At 39.4% G+C, this 25637-nt stretch overlaps 1 protein-coding gene across 1 annotated transcript in view; it reads left to right on the top strand.

Annotated features, from left to right (window-relative positions):
• Positions 1-24754, top strand: part of LOC149451900 (F-box-like/WD repeat-containing protein TBL1X) — a 107561-nt gene extending 82807 nt beyond the window's left edge. The window contains exons 10-14 of the mRNA XM_089690012.1: positions 2576-2650; positions 9005-9132; positions 13534-13699; positions 13803-13904; positions 23660-24754. Of these exons, the coding sequence (XP_089546138.1) occupies positions 2576-2650; positions 9005-9132; positions 13534-13699; positions 13803-13904; positions 23660-23686 (498 nt within the window). The 3' untranslated portion in view covers positions 23687-24754. The remainder of the gene's footprint in view (positions 1-2575; positions 2651-9004; positions 9133-13533; positions 13700-13802; positions 13905-23659) is intronic.
• The last annotated feature ends 883 nt before the right edge of the window (positions 24755-25637 follow it).

Genomic DNA, 25637 nt, shown 5'->3' with positions numbered 1-25637 from the left:
TTTTAAATCCCTGGACTGCATGAGTGGCTGCGGGGGTGCTGACAGCTTGGCAATGCCAAAGGTAAGTAGGAATGGTGTCCAATGTTAGTACACCTTTACATTTTTTCTGTTAAGATGAACTAACTCTTTAACTGCAGCATGTCTTGGCTGTGCTGCCTCGTAGAGCTGTGTATGTCACATGATTGGATGAACAGAAATATATTATAAATTATATAAATTTATACATATATATATATACTATTTATACAACACATTCTTTTTCAGGTAAGCTGCTCCCATACTTATATATATTTCAAGAGTTTATTTAGCTGTTTGCCTGAAGTTCAGCTTTAAAACAAAATTTGTATAGTTCTAGTTTCCTTTAACAATCCATTATCTGACCACATCTTACCTTTTTTATAGGGAGTGGAAGTATGAACATTATAATCCAGTAATAAAAAAAAAAGGAAGTTCTAAAAATTAGTGACAGCTAATACTGTCAGTTAGGAAAGACCTGTTAGTTATTATGGTAATTATGGTAAAACAGTAGCAAAAACAATGACGCCTGCTTTAACCCCTTACCGCCACTGCCTCCCAGCTCATTAACCACTTGACCACGGGAAAGTTACCCAATCAACCCCCCTCCCCTCCCAGATAGTCCACAGTATTTATTAAGAGATTAATTAATTTTTTGGAAAATTAAGAAGTTACAGAAAATTAGTGTTTTTTTACATACAGTCACCAGTGCAGTACAGCGTCATCATATGACTGGTGTGGGGGTAATCAGGGATACTGACTGGTGACAGCATGTAAATAAATTAATAATAATACTTTTTTTTTACTTTTTTCTTTTTTTACTATTTATTTTACATAATGTTATCAGAGTAGGGATAACAGTATGTAAAAGAAATAGTAAAACAAAGAAAGAAAAATGTTAAAAAAAAGAAAAAATGTTTAAATGTACAGGGACACAGTACTTCTCTGAGGGTTATCATTGATTCTTGTAATATATACTGTGACTGTTGTTACAGTGATTATCATTGTAACAGCAATTATTTGAAATGTCATAAATTAATTTCATTCATTTATAGCTGTTCTTACTCTAGGGATGCTGTGATTGTCCCACAGCTATCACATTGTACCGGGTGCTGTAATTGGCCCAGGTACCATGTGATAGCTGTGGGCTAATCACAGCATCACTATAGGAAGCACAGCTGTTATGAATGAAATTCATTCATAACAGTTTTGTTGACATTGTTATCATGTGATCGCATAGTAGTGGACACAGCAGTCACGGGAGCTGTGCGCTGCATGCCCCAGGGGGCACTTCAGTGTGCTCAGTAATGTATATTTACTGTACATTGCTGAGCCTGGGGAAGTCACCTGCCCACAGTAAAAGTAATGTGCGCAGATGTAAAGTGGAGGCAGGCATTCCAATTATGTGACCGCTGAGATTGGCTGTAACAGCAGTCATGGAGAGCTTCTGATCACAAGTACGCATTGGGAACTTTCCATGACATATAGTTACTGTGCTGATAGTGCACAGTGAGAATGCAGAGCTCAGCACAGCACAAAAAGCTGTTCCCTTTGGACTCATATATGCACCCATCATTAAAGCCTAAGGCCACATATATGCATACAGACCATGGGAACAGCTTAATAAAACAGTGGGGTTGATTTACTAAAACTGGAGAGTGCAAAATTTGGTGCAGTTCTGCAGAGAAACCAATCAGCTTCCAGGTTTTATTGCCAAAGTTTAATTGAACAAGCTGAGGTTAGAAGCTGATTGGCTACTATGCACAGCTGCACCAGATTTTGCATGCTCCAGTTTTAGTAAATCCCCGCTGTGATGCACTAATAATGTGCTGAAAATAATGATGAAGAAAAAGCATTGTAGCTAGCGATTAAAGGCTGTAAGCAGCACTTATATGTCTTTAGTTTTACTGGCAAACATAAGCACTGGCAAAGCTTTGTCTGATGACACAACCCCTCCTGATTGGCAGTTTCACCAATGTGAAAGACACAAGGGAGACTTCGAGGGTTATATAGCAGTACGGTGGATCCTGCCAAAAGTTACTACAATGTAAAAATGTTGCAAAATTATTCTGGCGTAAATCACCAAATGTTTTCATATACCTGCCTCAAGCACAATAATCCAATGTGAGCTGAACTTCAGAACAAGCAAACCGACTCACTCATCTGTAATAATAAGATATCATTTCAGCCAGCTGGTATTCCTATTGTGTTGATCTTACCTGGCATCATCATTTAGAAAACTGGGGCTTTACAATTCAGTGCTACCGCAGTACAGTACCTCATTACAGATGTGGTAAAAACAACACCTTAATCTATGTTTCATTATGCTTACTTGGAGCTGCAAATAGATATAAAATAGTTTATGTTAGAAAAAGATAACAATATATTTTTAGAAAGCTATTCCCTAGCAATAAACATTTAGTTTGAGGATGAGAGGTTAGAAATGAGCTCTGTGAAAAGTGTTGTATATAAAGGATAAACTATTCTAAAATGATGCATGATTGCCCTCCACTGGATATCAGATGTATTTCCTTCGACTTAGAACTGTGTTTTCTTTCAGAATGAAGTGAATGCAATTAAATGGGACCCATCAGGAATGTTACTAGCATCATGTTCAGATGATATGACCTTAAAGGTAAATAGCTTAACAATTAAAGCAGAGAATAGAGACATATAAAAAAAAGATGGAAAGCAGTTTGTGAATCTACAATGTATTAGCACAGAGAGATCTAGTCTCCGCACTGTTTCTGATTTCTACTTAATTCTGAACTATAATTTGTTGTCATGGTCTTGTATTCTTTACAAGATTTATTACATTTTATGGGTAGACTTTAAGAGAAGCCGGTATTTGTAAGAACCTAAAGGTGGGTAAAATGGCTGGATTCGTCAGGAAGAAATCTTTGGTGATTTTGTACTCCTTGTAGCTGACCTAAAGACGTCTAATGTCTGAACCTCATCTAATGGGAGCTAAGCTTTCTCCTTTGCAGGTAATGCCTCTCTTTTGGAATCAAAGTCCTCCTTCCCTCTTGCCTCCTCAGGTGTACCTCTTCCTGCTATGATGTATAGACTTCTATGTCTTATACTGTATAGTACTTAAAGTGATTTTAAGGCCTTAATGGTTTTTACCTTAATGCATTCTAAGCAGACTCCCCCCTCACCCCCCTTATACTTACCTGAGCTCAATGTCGATCCAGATATATGCATGAGAGCTGCAGCTCTCCCAACTCTGACCCTCTTCACTGAGCAGAATGATACCATTGCCGCTGCTGTCAATCAAATCCAGCGACAAGTGACCAGGTGGCGGGGCCAAGCCCCACTGTCTGTGTCACTAGATGAAGCCAGGCTCAGAAGTGAGCCCGCAGGAGTGCCCCCATGGAAAACGGCTTTTCGTGGGGGTACTGGGTGGGGAGGAGCCAAGAGTGTTGGTGGGAGACCCAAGAAGAGGAGGATCGAGTCTGCTATGTGCAAAACCATTGATTAACAAAACTGTGTTTATAAGACAAGACAATGTGGTTGAATTACTAAAACTGGGGAGTGTAAAATCTGGTGCAGCTGTGCATGGTAGCCAATTAGCTTCTTATTTCCGCTTATACTGGTAAGCTTTGACACAAAAATCTGGAAGGTAATTTCTTTCAATTCAGAGTTGCACCAGATTTTGCACTCCCCAGTTTTAGTAAATCCACCCCAATGTGCTCTTTGTTAAAGTGTGCATAAAAACCAAGTGCCCATATGCATTTTGTATGGCAATATGTGCTACTGGTACTAACAACAAAAGTGCCACTTCACTCCTCCAGCACAATGGCATAGCATGGGGGAGCAGCCAGTGCAGTCAACCCAGGCACAATATATAAGGGGGCACAGGATAATAGAGAGCAGACTCACATATGACACATGACATGTCTCGTCCAGGCAGAGGGAGCCTGCTCTCACACTGGATGACAGAGAGTGGGCTCACACTAGAGTGAGGGGGTGGACTCACCATAGCCGTGTGCAGGGGGTTTGCCTGGGTTCACCCCCATCTCTGCATCCATCTGTGTCACGGGGCTGGCAAGGTCTGCCTTCAAGCTTCTCCCCCAGTTGCAGTGTCCCTCTAGTGCCCCGCACACAGCATTCTGAGTTTTGTGGCCAGCTTCAACTGTGCAGTATCTCCCTGTGTAGCGTGTGGGCAGAGCAGAGGTGTAGCCGATCTCTCCCTCCTATACACTCACTGCACTGGCTGATCAAGCAGTCCACTTATTTCTCTTCCCAATCTTATGGGAGAATATAAGACTTATGACAACCTCTCACCATTGAAAATTAACTTTCAAACACTGCACAACAGCCAATCACCATGGGGCTATTTTCACCATTAAATGGACCTCTACCGCCTAAAAGTACATGGGAACCTCTCTGCCACCAATCCTCAGACACACTTTGGGGTTGATTTACTAAAGACAAACAGACTGTACATTTTGCAAGTGTAGTTGCACTCCACAGCTTAGTATATGAGGAGAAGCTCTGCTGATTTCCATCATCTAATCATCTGCAAGCAAAAATGCTTTTTTTTTTTTCATTCTATTCTTTGTAAAGTGAAGCCTTACCTAAGCTCTGGAGAAACTGTACTTTCTGAGTGCAACTGCACAGTCTATTTGCCTTCTCTCATCTTCTCAAACCTACTTGAGCACTAGAACATTCCCAAAACGGTCATCCTGCCAAAATTCTTACATCTGCTCCCAACCCTGCCTATCACTTCCCCACTTCTTTCATCAAATCAGCCAATTCTGAATTCTCTAAATTTGTCTGGACCCATAACAAATCTAGACTTAGTAGGGCTCTCCACTTCCTCCCTAAAGTTCTTGAGCTCTTTCTGACCTAGCAAAATAACATACAGCATACCACCTGGTTTACCATATTGATTGGTGTGGATACACACATCCCAAATACTGAGTGTCCCTGACACACTCTTATGCCTTTTGAATCACTTTGTGATGGGCACGGCCCACTTACACAGGTACTGTACTTACTCAAATGTTTACACCACTCTCACCCCAGAGATGTTTTAAAACCCCCTTTTTCTTTAACACTGGGACCACGATCTCCAGTTAACTCTCATACCTGGACAAGTGTGCAAGATCCTCTATTTCTTATGAAATCAATTAGCACCAAACAGGAAATAATTATAAAATTTGCACAAGATGGAACAAAACCCCTGTAGTTCTTCACAAGCTCTAGCCTGCTTCCTCTAAATTACACTGGAGATGCCATGGGGACTCAGTATCAGTGCTTCACATCTTTTGGTCCTGCCCTATAATAAGATCCCTTTTGATCAAAATCAGGAAACTCGCTTAATATGTGCTGACGGCTGAATCACAGGTTCTCCTGAAAGTTTACAAGAACTCAGTTATCCATTTTTATTGAACACTTCCAAATCCTCCATCCTTCTATTCTGGAAATCTTCTATCCCCCTCCATTCAGTTATAGATGCAAAGGGTGGAAGACTCCAGGTATCATTCCCTCTGCTCCAAATAGGGGGAGGCTTACAAAAAGACATGGTTTCACTGGATAAACTTCATATTCTCTTACACTGGCAAGGCTTTGCTCCTTGTTTGCAATAATCCCCTTATGCAGAGATTGGCTTCAGGGAGTCTGCTTCTGACCAGCACAGGGAACTAGACCACCAGCTGACTCCATCTTATGCCTTATTATGTTCTCACTGACTTCTGTTGTTCCAGCATTGTATGCTATCACTGTTCTACTATTTCCTTTTAACCACTTCAAGTCCGGACCCTTTTACCCCCTTCCTGCCCAGGCCAATTTTCAGCTTTCAGCGCTATCACACTTTGAATGACAATTGTGCGGTCATACAAGACTGTACCCATATGAATTTTTTAGCTTTTTTTGAGACAGATAAAGCTTTATTTTGGTGGTATTTATTCACCGCTGGGATTTTTATTTTTTTGCTATATATTTTTTGCTATATAAATGAAAGAGTCCAAAAATTTAAAAAAAAAAGTGTTTTTCTTATAAAATTTAGCAAATACACAATATTTCATCATAAATCTTTGCCAACATTTATTCAGTTATCTTTTTATTAAAAAAAACAAATAACCCAAATTAATTTATAACCAAAAATTATAATTTTTAATTTTTTTTTTACATTTTTATTTTATTTTTTTATATTATTATGTTTTTTTTGTTTTTTTTTTACATACTGTCACCCTAGCAGTACAGTGTCACCATGGTGACACTACTTGTGGGGGGTGATGAAGATTTTTTTTTTTCAAACTGATTGCTTTTAAACCCATAAAGGCTGTAAAAGCAATAATTTCTCCTCTCTGGCTGTGTTCTTGCAGCCATTGAGAAATACTGTGTGAGCTGTGATTGGTCACAGCTTGTCACGTGATACAAGGCTGTTTTGAATAGTCTTGTACCATGTGGCCTCTGTGATCATTCACAGATTTCACACGTAGTAAGTAATGATGTCAGAAGTGACATCTTGCTTACTACTCTGCATGTGATCACTGATTGGCCAATCAGTGATCACATGATCGGGACCTCGCACAGAGGTCCCACACGACGATCGGTGTTCCACTGTGTCCAGAGGACACAGCGGGCACGGGTTCGCGGTGCTGCATGCTCCCAGAGAGCACACACAAGCAGGGGTCGGGGAGGCTGTTTATAAACAGCCACCCACCCATGCACTGCCACCCTCCGGCCGTTTATATACAATGGCCAGACAGGGAGGTGGTTAAAGTGACAATGTATTTTCTGTGTTTTTTTATAAACCCAATAAACAGAGAATTTTTTAAAAATGCCGCAATTATAAATACTGCAAAATTACTAAAACCCAATTATTGGAAACATAGGAAATATTCTTTTTCAGAGAAGGGCACACTAACTTTACACACGCATGAATAAAAACTGACATATTTAACCAGCATAAATAAAAGTTAAAGGTTATAGAAAACAAAATAAATAAAAGTTAGCACATTTAACCAAAATTGGAAACTGTGGTTTAATACTGAACACAAGAATGCTCACTTACATGTCTTTTAGGTGCCACTTTTATAATATTTAAACACATATTAATTTACTATAACAGTAAATATTTTCAACTGTAAATAAGAACAATGTGAAAAATCTTCATGTGATTTAATTTTATGGTTTCCTTGGAACAATACATTTGCTTAAGGCATTTTCTGCAAAATGCTATTGCTAAATATATTCCTGTAGGAAATACAGAAGAGGCACATCAGACATACAGAAGTTAGATTTTTTTGTCATGTAAATACGTGGTGCAAGTTTAAATAATACCTTGCTTTTTAAATACAGGGGTTGTTGATACATAGCATTTTGAATATACCTTTGACCAGTCTTTGAACAAAGGACCAGTAAACATGACATAGCAATAGGATTCCAAACAGTGACCAAGAATATGTGCAGTGAGCCCATCCTTAGACACTGTTTCTAACTTGCTCTTCTGTCTACTCTGGCTTGGGCTTGGACATTCAGTTTGTTAGGTACTGCGCATATTCTCCTCTTCTGTGAAGCTGCCTTTCCATAATTATAAAGGCCTGTGTAACCAAGCACGTGTGCACATCAGGACCACTGCTCTGTCCATGCAAGTCAATGAAAATGCAATAACAGCTAAAAAGGAGGTTAAATGCATCTGTTAATTAGCTCAGTGATATTAGAAGTGTCTTAATCACTTGAACCCATTAGGACAAACCAGCACACCCTCGGGTTGAAGTGGTTATACTTGGATGTTGCCTGCACCTGTAGGCATCATCCCAGTATCAACATTTTCAGCAAACAATGGGAATTGATGTAAAAGGGATTCAAGCAGCTATACAGCAGTTTGATCGCCTCTTCATGGCATGGAAGGGCCCTCCCTTGCCACCACCCATCGCCTTTAGAAGGCTCATGCGTACATTCGTATCCTCTGATAAAAGAAACTGGAAGCGATGATGATTTCTTCCAATATCAAATTGATGTTTATAAGATGATAGCAGCTTATACAACATCCGATTAAACTAATCTGTTTGCTTAGATGCTTTCAGGGCAGAGAGAGATTAATAAAGAGGATCTGTCATGATTATTGTTATCACAATATGTGTTGTTCATTCCTTGAGATAGCAATACAGTTGATCAAAAAAATTTAAAGGGACAGTGTAAAAAAAAGTTTAAAAAAAAAAAAAAAATTAAAAAAAATTTAAAGCGCCCCTGTCCCCCTGTGCTAACACACAAATGCGAAACATTTTAGGTATCGTCGTGAACATCAGAGCGATAGCAATAATTCTAGCTCCAAAATTCCTTTGTACCTCTAAACTGGTAATCTGTAAAAGCATTTAATGTGTCAACTGTGGAGATGTTTAAGTACTGTAGCATGTCGCTGTTCCACGGGTATATGCAATTTTAAAGTGTGACATTAGGTATCTACTTGCTCGGTGTAACATCATGTTTTATATTTTACAGAAAATTAGGTATTCTATTGTGTTTGTGTGCATTACAATTCATTAAAGTGTATTATCTAAAAATTTGCTTTTTAAAAATGGCTTCTCAAATATCGTGTGACATAACAAGTTGCAACAATCACCATTTTATTCTCCAGAGTTTCTGCTTTCAAAAAATATATAATGTGTGAAGGTTCTAAATAATCTTCTAGCAAAAAATACTGATTTTACATGTCAGAATTAGCTGGGGGTAAAGCAGTTACATTTATCTCAAATATTAGAAGAATGCATCTGAAAGAAACATTTGCTGATTGACACAAGCCCTACAGCTGTCCATGAGGGCCTTAATCACAGATAGAGTCAACTCTCTCCTCATGTCAGCAAGGAGATATTACACCTTTCACCTTGTATCTGATGTATGTGTACAGCAGCTTTATAAAGGAGAACAGCTTGTGAAAGGGAGATTATCTGCAACAGCTTTAGTGGTACATTTTTCAATGAAATGTATTTGTGAAATCTATTCCAAATATTATTTTGATATTTATGATTTGCTGTAGATCTGGAGTATGAAACAAGACATATGTGTACATGACCTGCAGGCCCACAACAAAGAAATCTACACAATTAAATGGAGTCCAACAGGCCCTAGCACCAGCAACCCAAACGCAAACATCATGCTTGCAAGGTAACTTAGAATTAGAATATTATATTTATATGTCACAAAGCAATAAGTACCTAAATGGGACAGATAGTAGTTTTGTACATTTATTATTATGGTCAGAACCATAAAAAAACATTTAAAACCGAGGTAAGTTAATTTAATATGAGCTATTTTGTGTGAATATTATTTATTTCTATCCAGCCATCAAATGGTGATCTATGCTACCTTCATTAGTCTCTCAACCTTCCACTTGTTAACAAATCCCAATATTTACAGAGATCAATAGATCAAGGTTTACATTTTCATACAGAACTGGATGTATCAGAATAACTTTTTACTTATCAGATAGGTCATTACAAAAATATATGAGAACAGCTGTGTCTGAAAGAAAGCTATTTTTGCCATACTGTCTTTTAAATTAAGACATAATGTTTTGGGAATGTTTTTTTTCAGGCAGTAAATGTTTAGTTGTAAATCTCAAAAAAAAAAAAAATAATAATAATATATATATATATATATATGTATGTATATATATATATATTTATATATATATATATATATATATGTGTGTGTGTGTGTGTGTGTGTGTGTGTGTAGTTACAAAAGATATTGTTAAAAAACATATAAATAAAAAAATATTAAAATGTACCAAAAACCATTATAATTTACATTTAATGTTTATAAAGAAAATATTCAATTAACTATATAAATTGTTTTAATACTCTTTCTTCTTGGTCATGGCTTTTATAGCCATATTTGTCAATTCTGTTTTATAGCCATATGAAAAAATATATTTAAAAAAATCAGTAACTTCGTTTTAGTAGCTGCCATTTGTTACTCAAATAAGGTTACAATTTTCTGCACAATTGTTAATATTCTCAGATTGACCTCAAATATTAGGACCAAACAGCAAAATTTTGCATTAGGGTTACATTCTGTACCATTTTATGCAAGGTTTAACTCAAATCAGGTTTTCTGGCAACATTTGACTAATCAGACCTAAATATGACACTATAAGGCTACGTTCACACTAGCGTTGTGTGCAGGCGGCAGAGAGGCGTTTGGGAAGCGTTTTTACCGCTTCCCAAACGCCTCTGCCAATTCTGCACATTACAGCACATGGTGCTGTTCTAACGGGAGCGTTTGCGTCGCGTCGCGTTGCGTCGCAGCAAAACGGGCGCCTCTGGTCGAGTCAGGAGGCGTTGAAGCCTCCTATTCTCGTCCATGGTGCCGCTCTGCAAACGCCCGGCCGGCGTTGTCAGTGCGGTTGCGACGCGGTTGCGGGGCGTTTGCGGAGCGGTAACACCACTCAAACTGCATTATAGGCATTTGTGGGGTGTTAATAACGCTCAGCGTGTGTGGCGTTTGCGGCGTTTGCAGAGCGTTTGCCGAGCATTAAAAAACACTCCGCAAACGTCGGACCAACGCTTGCCAAACGCTATAGGGGCATTTAGCAAGCATTGGTAAAACAGCCAAGTGTGAACGAGCCCTTACACATGCATTTCCATCCTTGCATACACTTAACAAATATATATAGGCTTGCCGTACATTGTTATTTTTGATTGTTAAAATATGTAACAGTGTGCTGCCATGGTAACACTGTATACAAAAGAAAAATGTACTCTATATATATATATATATATATATATATATATATATATATGTATAATAATTACAATCAGGAATAACCTGGGGTTCACGAGGGGAGCATAGTTAAGGATCTATTCTATTCAAGGGGCCCCATATTTGGCCAAAGTGTTGTGATTTGTCTCTAAGTTAATATTTCAGTTTATAGATAAGTACATTTGCATTCATCATCCTTTTTCCTTGGGGAAGCACTAAGCACTATTTAGGGAGCTGTACATCATCAAGAATACCTAATAGACAAGTTTTGGTACTATATTTATTTGGAGACCTTAATGTGAGATCTATAAAAGAATGACCCTCTTTCCAGAACTGATGAATTTAACAGCAAGAGTATAAGGAGTAAATACAGTAAATATATTTACACACACACCTAATATTACATACTTTAAATGGACAAATGGCATCTAGACGTGCACTCTGGAAAATTTCATTTTGTTTTGTTTCGGATACATTCATTAAGTTGATCATTTTGTTTATTCTTTTTTCTTGTGTCATTTTGGTTCGTTTATTCATTCTTTATACTGGGTGGATTAGAAACGTTTTCTCATCCACCCGGTATAACTTCAGACTGATCCAAATTATTGTGAATAGCTGTGGTTGTTAAGGAGCGGGCGGTTACAATTGCAGGGATGAAACAGACCATTTAGCACTGGCAGTGGTGCTTAAAATGACCAGCTTTTATTTATTTAGGTAAAACTTTTATCCCAAAAGAAAGAAACTGTTGCTGTCACTCAGTGGCATAACTAGAACCGTCAAGACCTCAGTGCAAGAAATCATGGAGGGCCCCCCCTGACCCCCGGTTAGGGCCGTTTCCTCTGAACCAGGTGGCAGAATGCCAGGGCCCAGTCGCAAGTGCGACCATTGTGACACTGGTGTCAGTAGCTATTTTATTTATTTTTTACCATTTTTTTCTTTTTTTTTACAATATTATTTGTTTTATTATTTTTTACAGTTACAGGTATTTGGTGAAATATCAGGGGTCTAAACAGACCTCTGATGTTCCACCTTTGGGAATGGGAAAGGAGATTAAGGACACAGCCCTCAATCTCATTCTCTGCATCTTCAGCAGCACAGAATGAATGGACAGAAATAGTTCTGTACAGAGCTGCATCTCCATTCATAAACTGAAGCATAGTAAACACAGTTTACTCTGTTTCAGTTGTGAATGGACAGAATCAGTGAACAGTACCGATCACTGACTGTTCATTGAGAAAAAGGAAGGGGCTGCTAAATGACACATTTACTGGCCCCTTTCCCACTCTCCTCCTGACAGATCCCCTGCAGCAGCCAACAGGGGAGGGGGGAGCCTGGCAGAGATTTGGGGGAGGGGGGCCTAGAAAGAGCACAGGGGCGGAGAGCGCAGAGGCCATGGAGCACAGGGGCTGGAGAGAATGCTGAGTCAGAGAACAGGGGGAGCTGGAGAGCACTGGGGGACTGAAGAGCACAGGGGCCAGAGGGCATGGGGGCTGCAGAGCATAGGGGACAGCAGAAAGAAGCTGGATAGGAAGAACAGTGGTAGCGTCTGCATACAGAAGAATAACTCCCTCCATGTTCCTCCTGCAGTGGCTGAATGCCTGTGGGAGGGAGAGGAGGAAGCGCTTGCATTCAGCAGCTAAAGGAGGAACATGGAGAGATTGATTCCTCTGTATGCAGTCATCTCTGCAGCTTCTCCACTCCAGGCATGCAGGGAGGCAGCACGGGCTCCCTACAGCATGGTGCTGGGTCGCAGTTATGACCCCTGTAGTTACACCCCTGCTGTAACTGCTTATAAACTGTTGTCTGGAGATTGGCTTCAACACTCCCCTCTGCCCAGATTAACAATGCTGCTGTCTGCTGTGCCCCTGGGCTCATTCATTCAGAACGAGGGCACTCTAATACAGGAGGTGTGTTACTGGCTAGATCACCAGGTGAAAACGGGGAAAAAGCCTAAGAAAAGAAACCCAATGCAGCCACCACATCTAATGACTGGTAAGCTGCAATATATTATTTTTTTTGTTTTGGGTTTTTTAACTCTTTTCTGGGATCTTTTCTAATGTACCCCATACTCATTCCACTGGAGGACAACGTATCTATAAAGGGAGCTTTCCATTTTGATAAGTACCCTCCACTAATCCCCATATCCATTCTAGTGGGCAGGATATGAGGGGAAGCCCTCAACATAGGGACAAGTGCCTTGCAAAAGGGCAGGCTTACCGTGCCCCCTCCCCCCTTGCAAGGTATCCTCCCAATATTGAAGGCCTACTTTGGTTCAGAAAGGAGGGAAGCCACAGTCACTGTTCTCCCTTTCCTGGTCACCAAGGCCACATGCCTGGATAGGGGTCTGGTATGAATTTTAAGGGGAACACTGCTCCCCAAACATTCTAAAGATGGGTTTCAGTCAGTTTCTAACAGCTTAATAACATCTGCTGGTTGTTTACATTAAAGAACTGGCAGCCTTTTCAAGATCTGCTTTCATAGAAAAAACTTTCATTTCAATTTCATTTCAATATTTCAATGCATCTGTTGTGAAATGTGAAAATTATTTTTTTCTGCAATGCCTATAGATACAGAGGTCAGTAAGAGCTTGTTTTACAGTGTTTCTACTTCTTGTTCAGAATATGTAAATACATTAGTAAGCATAGTCCCTGCACAGATTTACTTTATAATCAGAACACATTAGTGAACCTGCCAAATTCGTTATGTAGTATATTTTAGTTATGTAGTATTGAAGATTTTTTTTATATAATACAAAATACAAAAGTTCCTGATTTTAGTTTTTTCTTCTTTTTCATGTCACAGTGCATCTTTTGATTCAACAGTCCGACTTTGGGATGTTGAGCGTGGTGTCTGTATCCATACATTAACCAAACATCAAGAACCAGTATATAGTGTAGCCTTTAGTCCCGATGGAAAGTATCTGGCTAGCGGGTCCTTTGACAAATGTGTCCATATATGGAACACTCAGGTAAGTCTACCAGTCAAATGTATTATTTTATATTATATATTAAATATATTATTATGGCTGGAGTTAAAAATTCACTTATGATATTTCTGCTTTTTTCTTCCAGAATGGCTCTCTAGTACACAGCTACAGGGGAACAGGAGGAATATTTGAAGTGTGTTGGAATGCCAGAGGTGACAAAGTAGGAGCAAGTGCCTCTGATGGATCAGTGAGTATCACTATAGATCTGATACCGTCAAATTTTGATGAAGCTTACACTATGCTCTGCTAATGTCAATCTAATATCATACCTGCCAACATTTAAAAATAACATATTAGGAAAATTTGTTGTTGAATCGCTGTGCCCAAGCACATCAGCCACCATACTGTTGAAGAAATAGAATTTTCACTGCATCGTATTGCCTTTAATACTCTATAAATGAGTTGATGTCAAGCATAACAGAATTGAAACACAATACATAACCCATTTTTTTGTAAAATATAAAAGATGAATTTACACCAAGTAAACAGATACAAAACATGTCACACTTTAACCACTTGTCCTGCAGAGGATTTACCCCCCTTCCCGACCAGGCCTTTTTTTTACGGTATGGTGTGGCGCTGCGTTACTTTAACTGACAATTGTGCGGTCATGTAACGCTGCACCCAAATTAAATTTACGTCCTGCCTCTGCGATTTTTATTTTTTGCGCTATAAAGACTGACCAAAAAACAATATTTTGGACTTTTTGCTATTAAACATGTCCAGTAAAAAAATAAAAAAATCTAATTTCATCATATATTTAGGCCGAATAGTATTCTGCTACAAAAAAAAATCCTAATACGTGAAAATTTATTTTTATAGCGGGACTGCAGGACTGCGGGGGAACTGACTTATTTAACAGAAGCGGTTAAATTTGCGCATGTCCGTGCAACAGCGACAAACAGTGTACAGTTTACTATTCATGAGCAATGCTTTAAAAGTCTTTACAGATTACCACTTTAGATTTACAGAGGAAATCTAGTTCTTGAATTACTGCCCATGATCTGATGATCGTGGCAATACTTCACATGTGTGGGACAATTGCTGTTTGGATGCATGTGGGACTGACACATGCTTTCACCTTTGCATGGGAGTTCAAGGGGGGGCAGGGCACTTACATTTTTTTTTTAATTATTAATTTTTGTATTTTTACACTGTCACTTAAAATTTTTTTTATCACTTTTAATACTGTGACAGCACTGGACACATGACAGGTATTTTTATGGAGGGATCTGGCATGTATGAGACCTCAAATCCCTCCTGGGCACTTGAAAGTATTCAAAACACCAAAACCAATGGTTCTGAATGATTTTAGATTTTTAAAAATGGTGCTGAAAGTTTACAAATAAACAGGAAGTGATGACAGGTCATTGCTTTCAATTTACACTGAAGGAGAGCTAATCAAAGTCGATTCTGGCTTTGTTCAGCTGTCTGGCCAGCTGGAGGACGTGCTGGCTGGTCACTCGGGACTCCCAATGGGATGGGAGATCTCGAGAGAGTGGTGGGAGGCTAGTAGCCACTCCAATTGCTTATACAGGAGAGCCGACTGCCGACTCTAAAAACCGGTACCGGGGTAATGCCTACAGCTGCAGGAATCTCTCTGGTACAACCACGGAAAGTCCAGTTTGTCACTGGTCTGGAAGTGGTTAAATAAAATGTTTGTTTTCTTTTTTTTTTTTTTTCAAACTTCCTTGCATCTACTACTAGTGATACTAATACTACTGATTTTCTGCAGGCTCTTTGCAACTATGTTCTTCCTGTCTACTTGCATGTCCCCCAATATTAGCTGCATGGTATTTCTCTGGCCAGGTTTTTTGATGGTAACAATATGGCCTATGCCAAAGAGTGTTGTCACCTAATAACAGGAAGTGCCTGTGTAGCCCTTTTTTTTGGGGGGTGCAGTATGACAAATGGCCCTCCACGAACTGGATATTGCACTAAACCTGTGGATAAATAAAATAACCATAACCTTCGCTAAGTAGTGCCTCCACGCAGGACAGAGAGGATTCTCTTCCTGGGAAATGAAGAGTAACCTGAAAATAACATTTGCCATAAGTGTATAGATGCACACAAGTATGATAATACAAGCTTTATATAAGAAAATATTAATAATAGTATATACATCAAACGTGCAAACAAGGATTATTAGCAGTGAGGCCCAACAAGGCTTTTCACCAGCAGAAACTGTGGTATGGCACCGGTACTCAGAGTTGCCTATCTTTTCTACGTGTTAGTCCCTAGTAGTTTCTAATCTGTCATACAACTGGACCTCTAATTACCAGAAGTGGCCATCAGATGCCTAACCTATCACTAGCCTGTGCTGGTTATTGAGCCCTAAACTAGCGATATATAAACTATATTGAAAAAAACAGGGCCACCTTCAAATAGCCAAAGAACGTTATAATGTAAAGAGTAATTGATGGGCTCTATATGCCAAAGTCCTAGCTGAACAGTTCATTATATCCATAATAGGCATATTAACCATTAGCCGCCCGGCCAATGGCCGTTTGGCTGCTTGAAATGTGCTCCTGTATTCCGGGTGCACGCCATTTGGCGTGCTCCCGCACATGCGCGGTTTGCGTGGTTGCAGAGCGACGCAGCAGTGCGATCTGTCACCGCCCGTGCACCTCGGACACGGCCGATGACAGATCCGAGTACCGGCTCCCGTTGCCGGTACCATGTGACCTGCTGTGACCAATCACAGCAGGTCACATGACAGTTGTATACAATGGATGGCTTCATTCATGATGCCATCCATTGTATACTAGTGCCTAGCTGTGAATGGGCACAGCTAATCACATGCACATGTCATGTGATTAGCTGTGACCAAATCACAGCTAAGCACAAAAAAAAAAAGAAAAGCTGAATGAATCGATTTCATTCAGGTAAATGCTTGCTTATAGCAAAGTAATTCTTTGCTATAAGCAAATTGTGTAAAAAAAAAAAAAAATACTGATCACTTCCCCAAAGTAGTACAGTGTTACTATGGTAACATTGTACTATTTTGGTCATAGTAAAATATGAAATAAAATCTTAAAAAAATAAAAAAAAAGTAATAAAAAATTAAATATAATAAACAAATTTAAAAAAATTAAAAAAATATATATATATTTTTTTTTTTCATACTGTCACCAGTCAGTGTCGCTGTTCACCGCCATGCCAGTTATATGATGACGCTGTACTGCACTGGTGACAGTATGTAAAAAAAAAATTGTGAAAATAATTTTTTTAATTTTTTCATTTTCCGAAAAATTATGACAAAAAAATACAACTTCAAAAAACTCGCCATGCCTCTTATGAAGTACGTTGGACTGTCTACTCTGCAAAAAGGGGTCATTTGGGGGATATCTGTACTGTTCTGACATTCTTGGACCTCAAGATATTAGACTGGCTGTCAGTACTTCAGGATTGATCAATATTCAGATCTATACCATAGTTTGTGAACTCTATAACTTTCCTACAAACTAAATAATACATCCTAATTTGGGTTATTTTCACCAAAGACATGTAGCAGAATACATCTCGGCCTAAATTTATGAAGAACAATTATTTATTTGTAAACTTTTATAACAGAAACAAAGAAAAATGTGTTTTTTTTTCAAAATTTTTGGTCTTTTTTTGTTAATTTAGCAAAAAATAAAAACCCCAGCGGTGATTAAATACCACCAAAAGAAAGCTCTAGTTGTGTGAAGAAAATGTTAAAATTTTAGTTTGGGTACAATGTTGTATGACCGCGCAATTGTCATTCAAAGTGTGAGAGCGCTGAAACCTGAAAAATGGCCTGGGCAGGAAGGTGTAAAATTGCCCGGTATTGAAACGGTTAAGGGCTAAATCAGCTGGCTTCTGTGTGGACTTACTGTAGTGCAGCACCTCAGTAGACAGAATGAGTATCTGTAGTAACACAAAAAGACACAAAAGGGTGCAATCTAAGTGCAGCACACTATGTCTTTATTAATAAAACATGTTTTCAGATATATAGCTCCTGTAATAAACCAAAGCTGTCATCAGATGACAGTGATGAACAAAACAATCAGAGTCCAGGCCAAGAAGGGAAGGGTATCCATCAGCATACATTGAATCCTTGACCTAGGAAAAAAATCTGATAGCAGGAGAACCCAGGTTGGGATGTCAGACACTGGGAGGCGGGAAAAGGATATAGCCATGTGGCCTCCCAGGATCTGATGTCATGATCTGGGTTCCCATGATGTCAGATTTTCTTTCTTGGTCAAGTATTGCATGTAGGCTGATGGACATAGCTATCTGGCACTGTGCATAAGAGATAATAACAATAAGGCAGAGATACTCTGTCTATCACAAGGATCCAGATACACACTTAAGAAGCAATGGAGAGCTGCAGTTAAAACTATTAGGACAAAGCAATAATTACATAACAGTCCTTTTTGGCCCTGGATTTAACAGCATAGACAGGACATATGGCTGAGACTTTCTCTCTCTATGCTAATACATAATATATACATAAAACTTTGCAGCTAACAGTAGAGGGCAGCAGATGTCTCCAGCTGCCTAAGGACATTCATAGTGGGATCACCCTAAACTTTTTTAAAGTGTATCTATCCCAGAAATGAAAAAGTAATTTAGCAGTCTTTATATGTGACGGCTGCAATAGTTTTCTGTTTAAGGCTTTTTTCCACCTGGTGATTCTGCCAGTAACGCACTTGCAGTCCTAGAAAGGCAACGCTCACTCACCCTTCTGTATCAGGATTACAGAAACAAGATAGGACTATGGAACTCCTCCTTATCTTGTATTGACTCTAATACAGAGGGTGCAGATTCATAGTTCTCAAACAACAATGTAATTGACATTAGCTAGCACAGACAGAGAACACAGGAAGTTAACAGCCCACAATATTTCTAGCAAGATATTTTTTTAACTTATCAAACAAATGCTGTATAACAAAGTGCTTTCCATCTTATATTTAAAAGGCCAAAATGGACCAAATAAGAGAAGCTCATTGTCAGAGTTTGCATACACTTTAATGAAAGGTGTAAATTAAAAAAAACTTTTGAAATGTTTTTTTTAACATATTAAAGCTTATATGAGATTTTAGTGTTTGGGGTTAAAACTGTACATAGTATTAAATAATCCTGAATGTTCAGAATAAGCTATACTGTTTACATGAGAGTGCCTGCCATTATTAAGTTTATAATAACCACTTAAAATATCCAGGACACTTTACAACCCTAGGGCAAATGACTATCAGCCCTTAACCACATTTCTTATCCTCTGTAGTTGAAAAATGTGGTATATATATATATCTGACTGTAATGGTTTTTTAAGAAAGATGTCTCTGGGATCACTGTTTTTTGACATATCTCAAAAACAGTAGTCTACAGAAGCTCTTCATAATGCAGACACTGACAGTGATATTTCCAAAGTCAAGTGCTCTGGTTATGTAATGCCCTCATTAGGATTTGAAAACTTATATAAGAGTGCAGCATTGGCAAAATGTCCAGATCGTCAAACCATCATAAATATTTCAGGTAGTAAATATCACTTATACCAGTGCTGGTCATCTTGAAAATTATAGAGGGTCTTATTTCAAAAGGGCCACACAATAACTACGCTTTTTTGTGTATTGAGCTGCATTGCAACAAGTTAAGAAGCCTATTCAAAATGAATGGGCTCTAATGCACCTTAATGCCTGAAAACGTTTGCAGTGCACCGCAAAACACATATCTGAAAAGTTTCAGAAAGTGGGAGGAAATCAGACCTGCCATTGATGTCAGGTGCACTAATGGTAACTCCCAGCATTGACGTCAGTGGCTGCTATATAAACCAGTGTTGGTGTCAGTAAATGCAATAATAACACCCCCCCTCCTGCATTGATGTCGGTAGCAGCAATAGTAACCCCCCGCATTGATGTCAGTAGCAGCAATAGTAACCCCCGGCATTGATGTCAGTAGCAGCAATAGTAACCCCCCACACTGATGTCAGTAGCAGCAATAGTAACCCCCCACACTGATGTCAGTAGCAGCAACAATAACTTCCTCCCCCCAATGACGTCAGTGACCACAATAATAACCCCAGCATTGATGTCGGTGACCACAATAATAACTCCCCACATTTGTGTCAGAGTTTGCAATAATACCTCCCTTTATTGGTGTCAGAAACTGCAATAATCAACCCCATACTGGTGTCAGTGATCACAATATGGATGTTAATTAAATTTAATGCAACAGATAATTACTTCCAATGATGAGAAATAAGAGCCAATTCAAATAAGTGGAGAACATGTTTCTTTGTTACAATGCATCATCAGAGTAAAGGGGGAATTAAATTGTGAATGCCCAGGTCCACAAGATTTTTAGACTTTACACTTTTGGTCCATGCAACCAGAATTGAAATTCCTGATGGTTTCCCATGTGTGTTTACAGAGGTCAAGGAAAGAAACCTTACCAACAAATGTATGTGTTCAGGTCCTAAGAAGTTTTCTGGGAAGGCATATTAGAGTTGAGAAATCTAAGGCCCAGCTCACATTTGAATCTGTGCAGATTGGGGTGCAGCAACCTATACAGTATATCGCGATCTACCAGTAGATTGCGGCCAGGGCTTGCTGACCCATGATCCCAGAGCATCAGAGTGCAATGCAGAGGGACTACTTGTAAAGTTGGAGCTGTAGTAGGGAGCAAGAGCTGCATAGGCCAATGCCTCCTCTGTAGTGCTGACTCCTATCCCATGCAGAGTGATACCAACTGCACTACACCTCTTATCCCAGCTAGCTGTCTCCAGAGTGGTACCAGCAGCAGGAAAGAAGAGATCTTCAGGTCAGTGTGAAGCAATACACTGAGCATAATAGTATAGAGCTGCTTTTACACTAATGCACTGCGGTTTACCCACACCGCATGTGCAGTGCAGTGTACCTACAGCTTTCCTGCAGGTTTGCTGGGTTAACAGCACTTTGCCATAGACTTCTAATATATCCTGCAGGTTTGGTGCACTTTCTGAAAGCGCACCAAAACTCCCAAATGCAGGAGTTTGGTGTTCTTTCAGAAAGTGCACCAAACCTGCAGGATATAATAGAATTCTATGGCAAAGTGCTGTTAACCCAGGAAAGTGGCAGATGCACTGGCCAGGGATGTACACATGTCTCAGCTGCAGCAGGAGTTATATGCCCTGTCATGGTTGGTATATATAGACCCTTCCAAGCATGAACCATGCAAGTGAATGAGGCCGCTCTGCAAGTGCCCTCCAGCCTTATGCAGTACAGCAATCAAGGGGTTAAAGCAGACAGGATTGTGCTGCTTTCTCACCACCTGCTTTAACCCCTTGGACCTCATAGAAGCATGCAGCTGTGGGACGCTTGCAGAGTGGCCCCATTTACTTAAATGGGGTGCGATTGGCAAGCGGTAGCACCCACTAAAAGCAACAGGGGGTTTATTCCTGCTACGGCATGTGTACACCTTTGATTGCTGCCTCAGCAGCTAATGGGGGTAGGGTTTGGGGGCAGTAAAAATGCAGCTCCCCCAACTTTACATGTGAACGAGCCCTAAGGGTGCCGCTACCGAATGCAACTAAGGGCTCACTCACAAGTGCAGCAGGTACTGCTGCTCCTCTCAAAAGCAATCCAAGTGCATTTGACAGGTAGTGAAGAGGCAATTTAAACCCAAGATTGCCCTGCAATGCCCGTGATTGTGATACGGTAGTACAGGTTTGAATCAGGTATGAGGAGGCGACACTAGGAGACACTGTGCCCAGTTATCTTTGACTTCTCCTATGTTGTTCAGGTAGATCTCCATCTCTTTAAGGTTGCCTACCCCTGGTTTAGATAATACATGCAATTACCATCAGTACCTCTGTTCATATCCTAAAAGCATTTTTTCTGCATTTTGTTAAACATGCATCTTCTGCATCAGTGAATGGAACAGCATTTTAATAGACCCTGTCACTATTTTAAAATATCCAAACAAACCAAAACCATTCCTGCAAAGAAAAGGGTTAATTCTTACACCTTCTACCACCCGTATCTCCTGCCATCAGGACCTATGTTGGCTGAAACATCTCCAGCATCCAGCACACTTGGTGTGTCAGATGTCTGGCCTCTGCTGCATATGTGGTTCCCTCCTCTGGTTCCAACATCACTACTCACAGGGATTGATTTACTAAAACTGTCGAGTGTAAGATCTGGCACAGCTCTACATAGAAACAAATCACCTTCCAGGTTATTTTGTCAAAGCTTAATTGAGCAAACTGAAGTTAGAAGCTGACTGGCTCCCATGCACAGCTGCACCAAATTTTGCACTCTCCAGTTTTAGGAAATTAGCCCCACAGTTTCTTCTCAGCTCTGCAGGAAGGAACAGCAAACATGTAGGACCATGCATTCAACACTCCTGGACTTTTAAGATTTGTTAATTTTTTATGTCATCATATCTGTCGATACACAGCCAAGACTTTTTTTGTTTGGGCAATAGTTTAACCTCCCTAGTGGTCTGATTATGTCCATATTTCTGTGCTCATAGCGGTACATTTTTTTGCATGGAAATATGTATTTTTTTTATTGTAGGCCTGTCATTTTTAGGAATAACTCACTGAAATCGCAAAATCGTTTTCAGTGTCTGATGACGAATTTCCCCACGAATCATTATCACTCAATTCTGCAAGTGGTTCTAATTTACTATCGCTGTTCTATAGCTGGTCTAAAACTGATTTTGACGTAAAGGGACGCTTTTTGGACGCCATGGACATTTCTCAGTTTCAAGGCAGAAAGAACAGTAAAAATGCAGGCAGGGAGCAGGACAAAGCACTAGAGACAAATGTATGTGAAATGGTTTGATACAGGAATGTTTTACTATGTGATTTTAGTGTATTTAGTGAATGTCACAATATGTCATTTTCAAATTTCCCACCGTTCCGTCCCCCGTACGTCCCGTCGCTCGCAGGGGACGGAACCCAGATGACAGATGCCGGCATCAGCCGGATTACATTGCTGGGGACCCTGCAGGAGGGACATCGCGGGAGCGAAGGACAAGGTAAGTGACCAAGAGATCCCGGAGCAGTGCCGCATGGTATTCCCGAGTGTAGCTCGGGGTTACTGCTTTTGGTACTGAAACTTTACCCCGAGCTACACTTGGGAATACCGCCAGGGGGGTTAACTACAAGTCCTAAAAGGTTCTTGTATATGGGTCTTTTGATTTTTCCACCACTGCACCACCTTTATTGCTTCATTTTCTCTGTCCCAACAACCCAGTGAAAACTCAGACTGGAAATTAGACTTTTCAAAGAGAGGGTAGTTCTTGGATGGATACAATGACATCATCCCTTCTTTTCCAAATACCTGGACCTATTTTCTTTCTGAGGTATTCAACAGTATTGCAGCCAATAGGAAATTAATTAAAAAAAAGTAAAAGTAAGTAAAGAGAGTTTCACAGCTGCTATAGGGACCATTGAAGAGCTGTGAAAATGAATCAATAAAGAGATGTAAGGGTTAGCTTCAGACAAAGGGCTAGTGAGGAGCCAGTCCCACAGCTGACCAGAGTGGCAGGAGAGTAAAAGGAAGGTAAGTATATACTGCTAAGAAGGTGGTAGTCGTGTGATCCATTGCGTTTTCCTGCATTGACAAAGCATATGCTATATATAAGGGCATCAGTTATTTACATTTTGCTTAAGTTGAGGCATGAAGAGCTGTTTGTCTTGGTGACTCGTTTTTTTTAATTACTGTGGTGTATCCAAAGGCAACTGAGACCCTTTATATAATCTAAGCTCTTATTATATCTTCAAGTATCTGTATACCTTAAGCAAAAATCTTCATCAAGGATGTCACTAGACTAGAAAAGAAACAAGATATCCTGAACATATATAGAAGCAGGGCATACTAATTACCTGATATATATGCTACAATAATTGTTACTTCGCTGCATATTTACTAATGCTATCGCACAAATGGCTTCTTTTCAGCTCTTCTAACTTATGATCTTTGCCTCCAGGTCTGTGTTCTCGATCTGAGGAAGTGAAACCAGCTGTCCTGTTTTATTGCTCAAATGGACCAGCAGCGAATGTGCACTGTCTGAAATCACAGTCTCTGACATTTTGTACAAACCTGAGAAAACCAGGAAATGAAGCAAGACAGAACTGCCCTCAATGCAGAACATTTCAGGATATATGTAGATCATCACAGACCCATTCCCCTAGACATCCTCCTGGAGTGGGTGTTTGTCCAGCTGGTCTTACTGGATTTTCGACTCCAAAGTAGCAGGCCAATTTTTGGATTCCCAGACATGTTGTTGTTGGTTAGGCTCAAAACAGCAGTGCCAAAACAAGAATTTAAACCCAACACAAGTCACGAAAGAAAGAAAAGTAAAGGCTCTGATGAACCAAAAGGGAAAATACTTAAAATGATTTTATTTTTTTCTTCAACCTCTAATTGGGTCACTGCAGTTTTCCCAAAGGACCTACAAAGACCAGTTTTTAACAACGAATCAATGTGACTTTGTATGACAAACTTTCTATTTTCTAGACTACTTTTTTTGCTTTGATTACCCATTCAGTGGTTTTCTATCAGCTCAGACTAGTGGATGAGGGACAATCACAGGGTTATGTACGGAACTAATGTTGCTTTTATTTGAGCTCCCTCCCCCCTCCTGAAGATGAGTGTGACCTGCTGGCTAGTTACACACTTGAAGAATTGCTTAGTTTTGGTCTTTGCAAAAATTAGTCTCTGGTCATTCTCTTGGCTCTTACATTGATAGGCTCTTAACGAGTTCTCCGTTGCATTTTCCTAGCAATGGACTAACCTGTACTGAGGTATCTCTCCCTCCACAGCTTAGCTTATAAGGGCACTTTTCATGACACGGTGCAACATGCTTTTTATAAGAATGAGATGCCGGTAAAGCTTTTTACTAGAAGAAAGATGAACTTTTAAAGAGAAAGAACCCACTGTATTTTTGAAAAAGAAAAACAAATATTTTTTATGTTAAAAATCTTAATTCTAAAAATGAAAAAATGCAAATGTTGGGGTTGTCTAAGTCATACAAAAAAGTAAAACTTTCAAGGTATATTAAAGACTTGGTACATTTTTTTGATTTTGAGTTTCCTTCTTAATTCTATGTTCATGCTTAAGTGCATTCAGTGGAATATATATTTTGTACCACTCACATAATATAGTCAAGTTAGCTGTGTTATGGATGAACTGGAGCTTACAAAATTAATTACAAACTATCAGTGTGTCAGATCTTGAGGACTTTTGGAAGTTTTTGTTGTAGTACTTGGGTTTGATCCCATGAATCTAAGATAAAGGGTACCAGAACTTTGAGCTCTTAATTCAATGATCAAATCTCACTGGGGCCTGCAGCTGTGTTGCCTGACACTGTTCAACCTAAATGTGATTTTCGGAACATGCGCACACACAATTAAAATGAATGGAAAAAAGCATTTTTACTTAAAGGTGAATTAAACTCTCTCAACCAACATTACCTATTTTAATCTTTATGCTGCTAGCAATAGTAAAGAGATAGGAGGGTATATTTACTTTGTTGAAACTTTTTTTTTCTTTTTTACATTTCTTCATTTCATTCTTTGTTTTTGACCTGGGCCAAAATGATTTCATGCACCCCAGGATTCTTCATGGGCATTTATTATTTTCTCTTATCTAGAAGGGGCTTTCTCGGCTAAGCACCCTGCCCCCTGCCTGTATGCTTGAGCTAAGGTCAGATGGATTCCAGGAATAAATGCTAAATTAATCTTCTGCCCTTACTCAAGATGGTCCTGGCTAGAAATGCTAGAAGCTGTTTTTCCAAAGTGATTTCTCAACAAAATAAAGCATGGAGACATGGATGAATGGGTGTTTGCTTTGAACATTAAAAATTAATTAAATAGCATTTTCAGTTTATGATGCTCAGATACAGTTTAGTTTGGCTTTAAATTAATTACAGATAATGGAATACATAAATCGCAGTCTCAGGTACT

Source organism: Staurois parvus, unplaced genomic scaffold (assembly GCF_062004578.1).
Source record: "Staurois parvus isolate SC_StPar_1 unplaced genomic scaffold, SC_StPar_1.0 ptg000510l, whole genome shotgun sequence".
NCBI lineage: Eukaryota > Metazoa > Chordata > Amphibia > Anura > Ranidae > Staurois > Staurois parvus.
Note: the sequence above shows the minus strand (reverse complement) of the source record. Positions and strands in the feature narration are given on the sequence as shown.